General features: G+C 48.4%; 3 protein-coding genes across 5 annotated transcripts in view; 2 read left to right on the top strand and 1 right to left on the bottom strand.

Annotated features, from left to right (window-relative positions):
• Positions 1-14,503, bottom strand: part of TMEM8B (transmembrane protein 8B) — a 40,641-nt gene extending 26,138 nt beyond the window's left edge. The window contains exon 1 of one of the 2 annotated variants that reach the window (XM_040631587.1): positions 14,272-14,503. The gene's annotated coding sequence lies outside the window, so the exon portion shown is untranslated. The remainder of the gene's footprint in view (positions 1-14,271) is intronic. The other variant, XM_040631586.1, reaches the window with a different exon arrangement.
• On the top strand, positions 95-11,419 carry FAM221B (family with sequence similarity 221 member B). Its single transcript, XM_008695201.2, is given in 8 exon segments — positions 95-693; positions 2,284-3,167; positions 3,169-3,359; positions 3,508-3,651; positions 9,122-9,232; positions 9,393-9,590; positions 9,777-9,896; positions 10,255-11,419. Coding segments are annotated over 7 exon segments (1,686 nt in total). The 5' UTR covers positions 95-693; the 3' UTR covers positions 10,293-11,419.
• HINT2 (histidine triad nucleotide binding protein 2) lies at positions 13,874-15,998 on the top strand. Of its 2 annotated transcripts, none has more exons than XM_040631589.1 (5): positions 13,874-14,027; positions 15,171-15,311; positions 15,408-15,512; positions 15,622-15,694; positions 15,816-15,998. In XM_040631589.1, exons 1-5 carry the CDS (start codon positions 13,947-13,949, stop codon positions 15,905-15,907), a joined length of 492 nt encoding a protein of 163 aa, XP_040487523.1. In that variant the 5' UTR covers positions 13,874-13,946; the 3' UTR covers positions 15,908-15,998. The 2 variants fall into 2 exon arrangements, with proteins under 2 accessions (XP_040487523.1, XP_040487524.1); XM_040631590.1 differs by having other exon boundaries at positions 15,805-15,998.
• Positions 15,999-16,336: the final 338 nt, after the last annotated feature.

Here is a 16,336-nt window from a genome sequence, read left to right as displayed (position 1 = left end):
CTTGTCAGTAAAGCCCACCCCCTGCCCTAATCTATTGGTCTCCAACTTGATTCTGCGGGCCTCCGAGGACAGACTCCGCCCCAGCCCCAGCTCCCCGATCCCCTGCCTTTCTCACCCCAACCTCGGATCCCTGATGCCAACCTCAGATCCTCACAGCCCCCAATGATCGAGCCACACACATCTCATAGGAACCCTACAGAGACTCTCACAAACCCAGACATCTATGGACGTCCCCACAGATGTCCGCAGACTATCCAAACACTCTCACAGAGATCCCGCAAAACCCTTTAAAAGAAGTGAGCCCTCTAGGCTCGTCCCCTCTGGGTTCAGTGCAGCCTCCTCTGGAGACCAGTGCTGTTGCCACGGAGATTCCTGGGCGTTCCGGTTGCCCTGGTAACGGATCCCTCCTCTCCCGGCCCGGGTTCCAGAGGTCTCAGTCAAGCTCCTCCCTCATCGGCCCCGGAACCCCTCGTCCCTCCCCCTCCCTCCCTCCCCCAGATCTGGCCAGAGTTCCTTTGCGTCCAATTTCCCTCCCCAAGTGGTAAACTTGAAGGCAAGGCCTCTTATTACATAGCAACTGCAAGGCGGGTCTCATCCAAGAGCCTCCCATCCTCGCTAACAATTCCTCTTCCCAGCTTCAGAGGAGATCGTGACCTAAGGAAGGACTTGTAACAGCCAAGCCAAAGCCCAGAGGTATGTGGTTTCTCCAAAGGCTCCTCCTCCAAACACTCATCCCATTACCCTCCTAACACCTTCTGCCCCTTCCCACCTCAGTCCAACCCCTTCCTATTCTCTACTTTTCATCCTTACACTCCACTTTTCTCCGCCCAGTTCCCTCTTCCCCTTCTTTTTCTCCTTCTTCTCCCATCGTCTGGTTCTCCACCTTCGAGTACCATTTTCCTCTTGCTGAATGTCTGGTCAGATTCCTATCATCCTACCTCTCTCCCTACTTCTTGTCCCAAACTTCCCCTTTGGAAAGACGCTAATGAATGTTAAGTGATGTGTTTAGATCTCTGGAGCATGGGGTAAAGTAGGGAGCACAGAAGGTTAAGGCTGGAATTCTTAGGCAGTGTCGCAAATAATGACAAGCCTTGAATGTTAGGGCCAAGAAATTTAGACTTAATCCTAAGGCTGAGACAACTGAGTGTTTTTAAGCAAAGACATGCCGTTGTTAGGTTTACATTTTTAGAAAGATCTCCATTGAGTCATTAAGGAGGACTGACTTCTTCTGGACATCCATCCAAGACAAATTTGTCACCCCACTCCACAGCATCCTGACCTTACCCCAGTACAATACCAACTCATCTGTATGGTCATTTTGGTTAACCTGGTCTCCTTCCCAGATTCTTTCAACTGAGTCTAGTGCTTAGCACAGTGCCTGGGTGAAAGTGTAAGATTGGGTTGTTTATAAAAGTATAAATTACATAAATCAATGAAAGAATGGCTAAGTGGATTAACAAGCTGGAGGAGGCAGAGGGGTGAAGTTATACATAATCCAGGTAGAAAATGATGAAAACTTGAACGAAATTAGAGGGAAAAGAAAGAGAATGGATTTTGGGATTATTTAGAAGATAGGAAATATAGTCCTTGGTGCCTATTTGAAGATGAGGTTTGAGGGGAAAGGGTAAGACCAAAATAATTTCCAGAGTTTAACTTCCATGCCCTGTGGGACATCCATTTAGCAATGCCCAGCAAGCAGTTGGGTATGAATGTTAAGTAAAGGAATCTAAAGAGGTCTGAGCTGGAAATATGGACTTAGGAATCATCTGCATACCAGCTGGAAGCAACTGAAGACTTGAACATGAGTGACATCATCAAGGGAGCGTGTATGTAGTCCCTAGACAAAACCAGACTGTGGTGAGGGCCCTGCCTAATACATCGTGGCATTGTCCTGCACTCTTAGGAGCAAACCCCCACTTTGGCTTGGTATCCCAGTCCCTAGAACTCCACTGCCTGACCTCTATGGTCCTAAGGCCCAGGACCCTGCTCTTGAACTAGCCAAGTTGCTATGTTCAGGCTCCCTCCTGGGTCACAGTCCTCTGCTACCATCTACTGATGGGATTCTGACTGCTTCAGTCTTTCTATCTTTAAGTTCCAGCTCTCTAACAATCTGTAGCCGCGTGTCACATGGGGTCTCGGCACACAGGTGAACCTCCTGGTACCATACCCCGATCCAAAGTTCATCTTGCTTTCCCCTTGTATCTCAGGTGCACTGAAAACCTTATTCTAATTCCATAACCCCTGTCCCAACCTAATGAAGCCTATACCCTATTCTACCACTAGATGGAAGCAGACAAGGTCACAGAAGAGCCTCATACCACCATGGATACGGAGGAGCACCCCTCTTCAAAGGACCCCTCTGCCGAGGACTCACAGGAGCCCCCTATCCCTGAAACACCCTTTAAGCCCTCCATTTCTGAGACCCCTTTAGAGCCCCTTACCTCTGAAACCCTTTTGGAGCCTTCCATCTCTGCGACTCCCTTAGAGGCCCACACCTCTGAATCTCATATGGTGCTACCTGCTTCTGAGGCCCCTTTAGAGACCCACGCCTCTGAAACCTCTTTGGAACCTTCTATGTCTGAGACCCCTTTAGAGGCTCGCACCTCTGAAACCCCTTTGCAACCTTCCATCTCTGAGACCCTTTTAGAGACCCACATCTCTGAATCTCATATGGTGCTACCTGCTCCCGAGGCCCCTTTAGAGACCCACACCTCTGAAACCTCTTTGAAACCTTCCATGTCTGAGACCCCTTTAGAGGCTCACACCTCTGAAACCCCTTTGGAACCTTCCATCTCTGAGACCCCTTTAGAGGCCCACACCTCTGAAACCCCTTTGGAACCTTCCATCTCTGAGACCCCTTTAGAGACCCACACCTCTGAATCTCATATTGTTCCATCCACTTCCCAGGCTCCTTTAGAGACCTACACCTCTGAAAACCTTTTGGAGCCCTCCATCTCTGGGACCCCTGTAGGATACTCTGAGATCCCTTTGGAAACCCCTATCCCTGAAACCCTGTTGGAGACTGACATCTTTAAGGTCCCAGAGAAACACCTTTCTTTTCATACCTCATCACAAGACCATGTCACTGTATCTTCCTCTGATACTCCAAAGGAAGACCTCTCTAAGTATTCTCCCACCGAGGTCTCGTGGACAAGGAGGTCCATCCAGATCTGAGTCTGAGATCCTTCAAAAGCACTCCCTTTCAAGCCCTTCAGCCCCAGTTCACCTGGACACATCTGCAAAGGAAACAGAAGAGGAAGGAGAGGACAAGGAGCGGGTGGATGCCACTGACAGCACCGCACACACAGCTCAGCCTGGACAACAGCTGGGCAAGAAGAAGGGGAAGAAAGGAGTTAGCCGTAATTGTGCCTGCACTTTTCCCCATTCTCATCACTGTCTTATACCTGCCCCAGGAGGAGGGGATTGGGTTACTTTTTAACCTGGCCCCTTCTGTTAGTTTTAGGGCCTCCTCACTTCCCAGTGGTTACTCAGCTTCTCCCTTCCCAGATTACACAGTCCACCCAGTGGTCCCCACTAAGCAAGCAGAGCTGGTGGAAGTGGCCAAGGCAATGCCCAGAGAGAAGTTTGGTGCTCCGGCGAATTATCTTTTCCAATGGGAGAAGAATGCAGCCCTGAATGCCATCCAGACAGGTGAGCCCAGAAAGCCCTTCAGAAGCCTGTGACAGGCCCATGGCCATCGTCCAATCCAAATGGATCAGGGAACCTGCCCTGATCAATGGATCACTGTCCCTTGTGGAAATGGCAATGCTAACTGCCTGTAATCTAGGAGGGGAGAAGACAGGTGGGCCAAAGTGGATGGCATGGGTACAGAAAAAAAGTGGGGATATTCATATAAAGCCCAGGTAGGGATAGGCAGCTAAACTAAAATGGTTAAAAGAAAAAAAGAAGAAAAAGGGCTATAGGCCAGCCCCACATCTAGGTCTCTGAGAGCCTGCACCAAACCGACCTTAAGGCAGAGATGGCCCAGGACCCTAGACAGTCCAGGAGACTTGTGGCTCTGACATAGCAAAAGACCTTGGTCCCCTTGGTGGAATTCCATTAAAAGGTTGTCACCCTGCATGCCAGACCCATTATCATCTGGGTACCCAAAAGCTGTGAGTCTCTTCACCAAAGAGGAGAGTCATATCTTCAAGCCCTATTGATTCCAAATCTCAGTCCAGAATTAGTACTCTTGCCAGCCCCATTACTGGCATGCTGTGCTTATCTAAGCCTGCATGTAAAGGGTGTGCAGATGTACTGTGTAAACACATGCCCTCCGGTGTGTGAGCGTGTGTACCTGTGTTGCGGAACTTCGTGTCTATAGCGAATACCTTCAGAAGGAAGACCATCCTGACCTGCTCTGCAGATTCTGGGGCTCCTAGACTGAACTCAATAGATATCAGTGCATTTATTTTTGTCTTTCATACTTCCTTTCCCCTTATGATAGGAAGAGAGTTATGTTGAAACTAGATGGGCCTAAGATATAAAGACAATTGGCAATCCTATGTCCTTCTCCCTCCTCCATGCAATTTACTTTCCTCATTCTCATGCTGGGACTTTTCCCCCTCCACCCCTGGCCAAGAAAGTCACGTTGATCTCATTTGTTTCTCATTCTCAATTCAGGCATTGAAATGGCTTCGTTTGCTTATTTTAACATCTTCTGTCACTCAGTCCCTGATTCTCCATCTCAGAACCTCCTGCCTCCTCCCCACTCTTCAAGGCCGCTATACTTCTGCACATGGAACTTCTTCATTTTCCTGTTTAAACGGGCAGTTTTATATAGTAATTTAAGTGTTGTTCAATCCTGAAAAAGGTATTTAGGGTTCCCTCCTAATATTGGGGATCTTGAGTTCCTAGAGAACTAGTATGTGTGCTGTGTAGAGAAGGATCAGGTGTAAGCTTTTCTTTTATTTATTCAGCATTTATTGAGCACCAACTATGTGCCAGGTATTGAGCTAGACGTGGAGGCAGTGGCTGGTGGGATGTCAAAAACAAAATCCCTCAAATAATTTATACTCTAATGAGAGACACCAATAAGTAAAAGGATAATTATAATTCATTCTAATAATTGCTATCATTGAGGTCAGCCCACAGTGCCACACAAGCAAAAAAAAGGGGGGGGCACCCAATCCTGGGGGCTCGGGGAATAAGACTTCTCAGCTGAAATATGTAAGATAAGTAAAAAGAGGTGGCCAGGTAAAAACTGGGATAGGGCGAGATATGACAGGGCAAGGCACCAGTAGGAAACTGCAAGAAATGTTGGACAGAGCTCAGCTCTGGAAGGGCAGAACTGTATAGGCATTTCTGTACAAAGCTCAAGAGTTGGGATTCTAACCTAAGGGCAGCTGAGAGTCACTAAAATATTTTAAATGGGACAATAACATGAACAAATTTGTGTTTTTGAAAGACTGCTTTGGCAGTAGCGTAGACTGGAGAAAGACTGGACATAGGAAGACTACATTGGGCACTGGTAATAATCCAGGTAAGAAGTAGATGGGTGGAGGTGGAGAAAATAGAACGTTCAAGAAATGTTAAAAAGGTAAAACTGACCTTTGGATCTTTGGATGTATAGGATAAGAGAGAAGGACATGCCTGGAATGACCTCTAGGTTTTTGGTTTAGAGACTGATTGGATGATGGTGCCATTAATGAATGCCTAAAACAGAGTAGATGCATGACAGGTATGTGTTGGATGAACAGAGGACAAAGGATGCTGGCCAGGTCTGAAAGGAATAATTGGCTATACCACATTTTAAGTGCTGGTGGAACATGCTGGTAAAAGAGTCTGGAGACAGCTGGCTATATGGGTCTGAAGCTCAGGAGGGAGGTCTGGACTGGAGACAACCTTCATGTAAAGATAGCTGTATGTTGTATGGAGATGTTCTAAGAAAAAGAGATATTATCATGCAAATGTGATTATATGACCATGGAAACGACTGTGTTGTACCCTGTCTGGTATTTTCAGAGTAAGCATTTGTGCCATAGACACCTTTGCCACAAATAGTGCCCCACAAAATTAATTGACCATAAGGCAATTTGTCATAAATGATTAAAAAAATTACTAATTGATAGTTTGGGTTGACAGTTTGTTGGTTTCATCAACTGGTTGACAGTTTGGTTTCATTTCTCCATTGACACAGTACTCCCATTTTTATATTATATAAATCTTAGCCTTCATAGTTGTCTACACAGTGACACAGAGTTTTGAACCCACACAGCTTCCCATACAATTCTGGAATGTCTATCGATGGACATGTGACAATCGCCAAGAACGAACAGCAGTGTAGAAAGCTTTCACAACGCAATACAAAGCTCAGTTACAAATATGTATCTGAGTATTTGGAACTGATACCTCTCTTAATGAAGGAAGAAATTTTAGCAAAAAAAGAAAAAGTGTGATACCACACAAGGAGATGAATCAACAAGCAAAACAAAACAAAAACAAAAAACAAAAACATATTAATACTATGAATGAAAGACTTTGAAGACAAGTGCTTAGGTACAATCCACAAAATAAAATCAGTTACTCGCACAGTATTGCCATGAATCTATTCTATACATTTTAAATTCATTTAAAATTTGGGGTGCCTGGGTAGCGCAGTCGTTAAAGCGTCTGCCTTCGCCTCAGGGCGTGATCCCGACGTTCTGGGATGGAGCCCCACATCAGGCTCCTCCGCTAGGAGCCTGCTTCTTCCTCTCCCACTCCCCCTGCTTGTGTTCCCTCTCTCGCTGGCTGTCTCTGTCAAATAAATAAATAAAATCTTAATAAATAAATAAATTAAATAAATAAATTCATTTAAAATTCAAATATTTTGCATTTTGCCATAAAGCCGTTTTAAATTTTGATATTCATTTTCCATTTTTCCTTACGTCTTTTTTTTTTTTTAAGATTTCATTTATTTATTTGACAGAGAGAGAGGGAACACAAGCAGGGGGAGTGGGAGAGGAAAAAGCAGGCTTCCAGCAGAGGAGCCTGATGTGGGGCTCGATCCCATAATGCCGGGATCACGCCCTGAGCCGAAGGCAGAAGCTTAACGACTGAGCCACCCAGGTGCCCCCCTTACGTCCTTTTTAATGAGTGTCCTTTTATTTTTCATAATTTTATCTTTTGTGGCAAAATTGCCTATGGCCAACTAATGCAGTGAAAGTGTTTGGAGTGAAAATGCTTGGGGCAAAGATTCTTAAGGCGAAACTCTGTAGAATCACCTTATACAGAATCAAAATGGCATCCCAGATGATGTCTCCTCCCCCTGCCGGTTCTTGTCCTCTTATAACAGGAAGAGTGTTTGGAATCAGAGCAGAGAAGAGGGTCCCACTCTGGACTACATGGCCTGATGTCAATTGTCCCACTTTAAGAGCACTGACACCTATAATGGAGTCCGAGGTATAGTTACTAGTCTCTGTTTAAACTTTCATCTTCATCTGAGAATTGGACACTGACTCCCGTATCAGTGCTTGGACTTGACTCTCCCAGGCCCTCAGGCGGGACCTTCATCTATGGACACTGACCCTCATTCACCTCCACACCTCATCTGCTCAGCCTGTCCTGCTGCTCTGGACAGAGTTCAGAATTCCTCTAGTGGAATCCTGGCCCCCACTCACCTCCATTGTGACTCTGCCTATACCCTGCCCCTTTGACCAAGACTCACTGGTGTAATGGGGCACTGGCACTACAGGCTGTCAGTATCAAGACAGAAGTAGCAAAGCCAAAAGCCACATCTGGACAGGCTTTAGACCCTGAAAGACCATGGGTAAGGCAAGAAAACCTAGACTGACAATTAGGCACAGAATTGTGAATTGTGGCCCTGGCCAGAGTCAAAGCCCAGAGGACACTAACTCCAGGGCTATGCCTGGAATACTGGGTCTCTCTTCCCTCCTGAGGAATTGCCTCCTTCATTTAGTCAGTCAAGGAGTCTGTGCTCTCTGGGCACCTATTTGGGGCCAGGCCCTAAGCGAGGACTAGAGATAGAGGTGAAAAGACAGACCCTTCCTTGGAGGAACTTAAAGTTTAAGAAGAACACAAGTGAAAAGTCCATTCTGATGCATTGTACTGTGATAGGAGTAGCACAAGGAGTCAAAGAAAGAGAAGGGGCCCCTAGACAGACAGAAGTTCATGGACAACTTTTTGGTGGAGGTGACACTTCATTGTAGCCTTTAAACGGGAATGGGTCCTATGGCTGAAGGTCCCACTCCATGAGGACCCATCCGGGATTCTTGCCTAGAAGTTGGAGTACTCTCAGGTCTCCTGAAGGGTGAGAAAATCTGAGTGGGATGTGCTCTCTGGTTCTCCTCCCACATTTACATGGCTCCATCCTTGCCTTGTAGTAAGGCTGACCATGAAGCCAGTTTCAGATCCCACTGATGAGATCCCAGGTTCTCAAGGGTTGTGGCATCTCACTGGTGCCTGGTCTCAGGGATACTTCTTAGCCTCACAAGCCTCACAAGCTTCGATTTCTTGATCTTCACCACTCATGACTTCTGGCCTACCTCTTTCTCCTGATTCTTACGGAACCATGGGCAGTCCTTCTCAAGTTCATAGATAGCATTAGTTTAGTAACACCAGGAACACAGAAAGGAAATAGGAAGGTGCAAACCTTGAAAAGTGATGAAAGCCCTCCTCCTGGTCTCAGAGCCAACCAACCTCCTCCTCTTCCGCCTCTGGTCCCTTCAACAACCTTGCTTCTTAGGCACCAGTCCTCGCCATCTCTTCTACACCTGGCCAATCACCTTCCCTTCCCTCACCTTAGACACTTCAAGAAAACAAAACAAAGTTGGGCTCTAATGTGGGAAGGGGAGGAAATGGGAATCTTCACAGTCACAGAGAACTTGGCAAGATTCGTGTTCATCTTCAAAAAATTTTTCATTTATAATCTTGAAGACTGTCTTCAGTCATTTCTGACAGGCTAACAGAGACAGAGTGGATCCTGGGGTGGGAAAGGAACTGAAACTTGTAGAACACTGAGAAAACCTGGCGGGAGTTGGGGGGGAGTCTAAAGGGGTGGGGATGAGAACTCATGGGTGGAGGTGAATACTCCTAGGGGGAGAGGTGAGAACGCCTTGGGCAAGAGCCTTAGGCTATATTTTTCCTTCTCACTTTTCCTTGTTAATCCCTCCACACTCAGGTCTCTACATTGGCTGGCGCTGCCCGCATTATCTATGGGACTGTTTCCGGATTGGAGATGAGTCTAAATGCTTTTGTGGACACTTGTTGAAAGAGCACCAGATCATCTCAGGTAGGGAGAACTGACCAGCCCCTGTGAGGGGGTAGGAATAATTATACTCTGGCCATATGAGAGAAAGTGTGGGTGCTGGTATGGGGGAGGGGGTTGACACAGGAAGGCCAGGCCCTGTTAGGTGCCAGTCTAATCCTACCATCCGTCCCCATTCCCATAGACATATCCGTGCCCTGCAATGTGGGCCAGTGCCGCTGCCTCATGTTCTGCTTTATCCCATCACGCCCAGAGGAGGTGGGTGAGTTCTGGCTCAAAAGACGAGCTACCTTTGACCCCAAGGCCTGGAGGGCCCAATGTAGGTGCAAACACAGCCATGAAGACCATGCAGCTACTGGGTCCCATCCCTGCAGGGTGAAAGGTAATTTCTAGGGTGAGGGGAGTACAGGGGTGGGCATGGGTACAATGCAAATAGTTTGGAGATAAGGATAGGGGGATTGGTAGAAGAAAATCAGGTTTGTGGTTGGTATGGAAGAGATGAGAAAGTCGTCAGCCCATGGGGAAGCCCCAATTCCCTATACTTGTCTTGGCTTCCTCCTTGCCCTAGGCTGTTGCTGCAACTGCTTTGAGTCTAATTTCCTCTGTGCGGCCTGTGACCGGCGCTGGGAGGAACATGAGACTTTCTTTGAGACTGAGGAGACCCGGCGACGAGGAGGGAGGCCTCATGGTGAGGGGGCCGCCTAGAACGGAGGGGTGGGGGTGTCATAGTCAGAAGGCCGGGCAGGAAGGTATTCCCACCCTCAACCATCCCATCCAGGACTACCTCACCCTCTCACCCGCTGCACCCCATACTTGCACTGGTTTCCACCCCAGGAGCAGACTATGTGCCTTTTGCAGAGATGCCTACCCTCCGAGAAGCCATCGTCAGCAACTCTGACTCTGAGGCTCTACAGAAGCAGGGGCCCTCTGGCTGTCCTGGCTCCCACCCCAGACTCCCTGGGCCTCCTGGCCCACAAAGCCTCTGGCCTGACCCTATGTCTGACGCCTATACCTGACCCTTTCACCTCTGCTTTTCCCTCCTCCAGGGACAGACACTGTCAACACCTGGCGCAGGCCTCTTTGAACCTGGCTCAAATCAGCAATAAAAGGGAAGCCACTGAAATCTGGCCTGGTTCTGTATGGGGCAGATAGATCCCAGCCCAGGGACAGACACCCTAGGACCTTAGAGTTGGCATCTAATGGGGGCAAAAAGAGAGCACCACACATGAGACAGGCTGGATCAAGTCACCTGCCTCCACCAAACCCACATTTCAAGATGCTAGCTCTGGCATCAGCAGGACAGAGTGGCTTCAAGGAAGCCAAGGAGGGAGGGGGTTTCTGGAAGATAGAGTGAACACTGATGTTAGATGCAGTTGGGGACGCCAGTAATAAAGACTGAAAAATGCCCATTGGATTTTATAATTAGGTCTTTGGGCACTTCAGATAATGTAGTTTCAGTGGTGCAGTAGAGGCAGAAACCAAACAGCAGTAAGTTTGAAAGAGTTTCTTTAGGACGCTTGGAGGAAAAGAGCAGGAGAGAAGTCAGACGATATCAAGACAGAGTTGTGGAGGAAAGGAAGCATTTTTTAGGAGGGAAAAGGGGGAGGAAACAGTAGAGAAAAAGATCTTGAAGGATGCAGAAGAGAGAGAGAGATGCTTGGTAAGACAAGATCCCAGAGATGGAGGGAGGGAATGAGGTCAGAGCAGAGGTGAAGGGATTTGCTCTGGACAGGAGAAACACCACCTCCTAAGACCAAGAGGAAGGAAGAAAGAAAATGATGGGACTTCACTGAGCTGCAGGAGGCAGGATCTTGTGGAAGTTCCCCTGTGAAGCAGGAGACAAGGTCAGCTGCTGCTTGTGAAGGAAAGGGGTAAGAGTCGGGAGTAGGAGACAGGAAGAGAGAGGAGAAGGTTTGGGAAGGCTAATGTGGGGAATCACAGAAAAACCTAATCGGTGGGTAGTTGAAGATTCAGGTACAACTGGAGGCAGGAACCTAAACAGGAAGAGAAACACAATAGTTAGACTGGTGGTTGATGATGGGAGAGTGTCCGGGAGGAGAATGTCAGGAAAATAAAGCAAAAAGAAGGCTTGAGAATGTGGAGAGAGCTGACCATACAAAAGGAAAGAAAGTAAAGCCAGGAAGCAACTGACAAATTGCAAAAAAACAAAAACAAACAAACAAACAAACAAAAAAACCAGTCAAAGGAACAGAAGTCTCTAATGAGGTCCAGTAGCCGATGTAGTGGTGGGGATCAGTACTGGAGACAGTGGTCAGAACCTACAGAGAGCTGCAGCTCTCAGATGAGGGCAGCTGCCAAGGATCACAAGAATGTGGAGTAAAGAACTGTGGGCAAGGGGGACGCCTGGGTGGCACAGCGGTTAAGCGTCTGCCTTCGGCTCAGGGCGTGATCCCGGTGTTCTGGGATTGAGCCCCACATCAGGCTCCTCCGCTAGGAGCCTGCTTCTTCCTCTCCCACTCCCCCTACTTGTGTTCCCTCTCTCGCTGGCTGTCTCTATCTGTGTTAAATAAATAAATAAAATCTTTAAAAAAAAAAAAAAAAAAAAGAACTGTGGGCAAGGGCCGAAATCAGTGACTGTGGCCAAAATCAGTGAATCATAGTTATTTTTATGAGGAGTAGGAAATTCTGGCACTAATGGGCTCTGTGATCCTAGGCAAGTCACTCTCTGGGCCTCAGTTTCTGACTCTATAAAAGAATAATCTCTGTACTACCTGCTCTCCCTGAAAACCCACAGAAAAAAAACAGTTTCAAAGTGCTTTGTCGTCGTCTACCATGGTTGGCTGGTTTCCTTCCTCTTCCTAGATCGCAGCTCCTCTTATCTCTTGAGCTTCTCCAGAGCAGTTCTGTGGGTTGCTGCGGTCTCAGAGGCACCACAAAGAACTACATGTATCCTCTAGGGCACAGAAAAGGCCAGTCTACATTTCCCCACATTTGGGGAAGCTGTCTATACTTCCAAAGGAAGGGATGCAATCTGGACTGTTAGAACTCCTAGGGGAAATCACAGGGTCACATATCTCCCCTTTCGAGGAAAAAAGGACTTTCTAACAATAATATGGGTATAGCAAAGCTTGTTACTATCTTTGGAAGTAAAGAGCTGTTCTTGACGGTGATATGCAATTAGAGCCCTAATGACCATTCACTAAAACTAATTCAATAGTCAATAAAGGAATGGTTACTGTGATAAACTCATTCAAATAAATAATATATAGAGGGTGCCTGGGTGGCTTAGTCAGTTGGGCGTCTACCTTGGGCTCAGGTCACCATCTCCAGGTCCTGGGATAGAGCCCCGCATGGCATCGGGCTTCCTGCTCAGCAGGGAGTCTGCTTCTCCCGCGCTCGCTCTCTCTCCTTCTGCCCCACCCACCGCTCATTCTCTCTCAAATAAATAAATCTTAAATACATACATACATAAAATGCAAACATTACAAAGTATATTTACATAGACTATGTAATAATATGGAAAATTGATTGTAAGGGGCAGAATATGTATGCAATACATATGTATTACATATTATGAAAGCAAATGAAACACCAAATGTTATTCATTCCACAATCATTGAGCACCTATATACGTCAAGGACATGTGCTTAAAAAAAAAAAGATCCTAAAGAGACGGTGGTGGCTTTCGTCCTAAGTGTTAAACGTCATACTAAAACTTAACTGTGTGACTATATTAGCATTTTGTGACCCCTGTTCCTTCTGTCAAAAATATATATTCCGGCAAAATGAAATATACTTCTGACCTAGCCATGATGCATTTGTCCTTCAAACCTGACTAACTGAAAATGCCAGGCGCACGGCTAACTGTATCACACACCATTTCTGATTAGGAAAGAACACTGGATACCTATTACTTTGCTTATTAGTCGTGTGGCAAAGACAAGACACTCCCGCCGCACCCTCGTTAAAAAAGAAAAAAAAAAAAAAAGGAAAAAAATACCCTGGAAACAAATCGCAGAATTTTCAATCTTGGAGTATGTACACAAGAACATAAACTAAGGAGGAACTGCCCTTAGATGAGTAAGTTAAAAATCTCTGAAATGCTCAAGGGGTTGAAATGCCCTTGTAGGGAAGAAGTTGGGTGTATCTATTCCACCAGTTAAAGAAAGGACGTCCCAGTTCACCCTCAGCTCCACCCGCCTGGCGCCCCCCGCCCCCCATCTGTGGCCGCGGCCTCCAGGGGTTGCGGTGGTTCCCGGAGCCGGCCAGCGCCGAGCGCCCTCAGAACCCGCCCCCCTCCTGGCCAATGCCGGGAGAGGGCTACGACCTTAGGGGCTCGGTGCCACACCAGTGTGGTGCCGCAGAGCCAATTAGAGGAAATTCCCACCTCTGGGTGTCCTAATCCTTCCAATGGAGTGAAACTCTCGGCGAAACTACTTGGGGGCCCAGTGGCCCAATGGCGAAGGAACCTTCGCTCTGACCAGAAGTCGAAGCCAATGGAGTGGAACACTCGCCCTCCAGCCGGCAGAAGAAGCCAATGGGATGAAAAGATTCCACCTCAGGGGTGGTGGCGGAGCCAGTGGAGTGAATGGCGCCACCCTCTGGGCTAAAGGGCAGCAAGCGGGGCCAGGAGCGCGCCCAATGGGATGGTAGGGCTCGCTCGCGGCCGCCGGCGGAGCCAATGGCTGCCACGCGCCGGCTCCGTGGCAGCCCCACGTCGGGCGGGCGGCGAGGCCGGAGTACTGGCCTGGGCAGAGGTTCGGCGGCTGAGGGCAAGATGGCGGCAGCCTTGGTGCTGGCTGCCGGGCTGCGCGTGGCGCGCAGGGCGGTGGTGGTGGCCGGGCCGCGGGGGGCACAGGTGAGAAGCGGCCGTGGGCACACGGAGGGCTCCCGCGGGCTCTGCCGACCTACAGGGCCGGGGGTCGGCGTTCCTCCCCCAGGCGCGCGCGGCCCTGCGGCCTCGCGGGGGCGGAGCCCCAAAGCCGGGCAGGGAATGCCGCCCCTCCCGAGGTGCAAGCTCCGGGGCTGTGCGGTGAGGGCGGGCTGGTGGGCGCCGAGGTCGCGACAGGGTCAGTGCATTGGCTGCTGCCTTCTAAGCCTACCTGAAGCCCAGCTGACCGAACGCCTCCTCCGGGCAGCCTCCTCAGCGCCCCCTGCAGGAAGTGAGGTCTGTCTTCTCGGAGACAGTCAGTTGCCCCTGTCAGGCCCCTGGCCTTCTGAGCACGTGTTAACCGCTCATCTTCCCCACTTGCCAGAGGGGTCAGGTTCGTCCCAACTCTTTCTCCCACAGTGTGACAGCACTGACTTCTCTGAGCCCCTGGGAAAATGGGGCTTCCCTACCCACAATCCCCTGGGGCTGGGGAGCTGAGTTCACTTAATTCTTCCCTTCACAGATTTAAGGGGCTGGAGTTAAAATTCACAGTAAGAGGTCAGATGTGACACCTAGACGTGCTTGTGTCAAACAAGGCAATTGTATGAAAACCTGAATAAAATGGGTAACATAGCTTAAAGATCGGGCAACAATGGAAATAAGTGGAAACTTAGTAACAAGATAGGAATAAATGGAAAGAGCTCCAAATGTCTCAAAGGTGATACAAACCACTCCCTTTATTTTATATTTGAAGCCAAGAGAAGGGATTTATCTAAGGTAATTCGGTGGTAAAAGAGGAACTGGGACTTAAGTTTCCAGTTCTCATCCTATGTCCTTTCCTCTGAACAGTAACTAAATTTACTAGACACATTACGAACAGGAATCAATTGCACTGCTGAATCCTGCATTGTAATACAGCCTTGATCTAACCAAGCTCAGCACTATCTGACTGTACTCTCTGCTGCTGATGCTCTGAAATCGAGGAGCTTTTCTTTTGGATGGGAACCACTAATAGGTTCTTAGAAGGATGAAGTTAATGACTAACGGAGCCCAGCTTCTGCCAGCCCCGACTCACTGTATGGGAGAGGTATTGTCGGCTCCCTGCCTTGAGTATGCCTGACCCACCTTCAGGTCCGAGGAGCTACAGGTGTGACTGACGGAAATGAAGTGGCCAAGGCCCAGCAGACAGCTCCTAGGGGAGCAGCCCCAACTATCTTCTCCCGGATCCTGGATCGAAGCCTCCCAGCTGACATTCTATATGAGGACCAGCAGGTGGGGTGCCCTTAGAACTCGTCCCCTTAGGAACTTCTGAGATACTATCAGCCTGTTGAAGTAACATGGTGGCCTCTGGCCTCTCAATACTCCTAGTGTCTCGTATTCCGTGATGTGGCCCCTCAAGCTCCTGTGCACTTCCTGGTCATTCCTAAGAAGCCCATTCCTCGGATTAGCCAGGCTGAAGAAGAGGACCAACAGGTGGGAAGAGCAGGGCGAGGGTTCAGCTTCGGTGGGGAAGCCCTGGATGCGGCTAGAGGTTTTGCTCCCTGTGAATGAAGCCACCTGTCTCCCTCCCCTTTCCCTGTAGCTTCTAGGACACCTTCTCCTTGTGGCCAAAAGGACAGCAAAGGCTGAGGGCCTGGGAGATGGATACCGACTTGGTGAGTGACTTTTGGCCCTTGAGCCCCTCATTGATAAATTCTCAAACCTACGCCTCAGTATGATCTTTAATCTTTGACCTTTTCCATGATCCTGACCTCCTAACCCCAAGCTCTATTTCAGTGATCAATGATGGGAAGCTGGGCGCACAGTCTGTGTATCATCTGCACATTCATGTGCTTGGGGGCCGACAGCTCCAGTGGCCTCCAGGTTGAACCCACCAATTGACCAAGAACTCCAGACCCGGCTGCTTGGAGGGTGGGGGGAAAGAGACCCTATGATGCTAATAAACTTGCTCTCCCTCAATTTTGGATCACTGTCTTAAATATATGAAGATACCATAAATAGGAAAGAAAACTGATTAAACATAGTGATCTCTCTTGACTATGGTCTGAGCGACAGACATTAAGGAGGCCCATCCTGTAGTTAAAGAAGCATTTGCTTATAGATCTGTGAGTCCTCATGACTAATGGTCCACCTGAATCAAGCTTCTGGAAAAGTAGCAGTAGCAATAAGTCTGTGTGAGTAGGAAGAGACTGAAACCCAGGAGTGAGACTGGCTCAGTCCTGGCTCTCATTCAGATGCCAAGCCAAGTTCTAAGGGGATCTGAGAGGAGGATAGTCAGTGTGAGGGCCTTTTACTGA

This window comes from Ursus maritimus, unplaced genomic scaffold (genome assembly GCF_017311325.1).
Source record: "Ursus maritimus isolate PB19 unplaced genomic scaffold, ASM1731132v1 scaffold_17, whole genome shotgun sequence".
Lineage (NCBI taxonomy): Eukaryota > Metazoa > Chordata > Mammalia > Carnivora > Ursidae > Ursus > Ursus maritimus.
The sequence above is the reverse complement of the archived record's forward strand: the minus strand, read 5'-3'. Positions and strand labels throughout refer to the sequence as shown.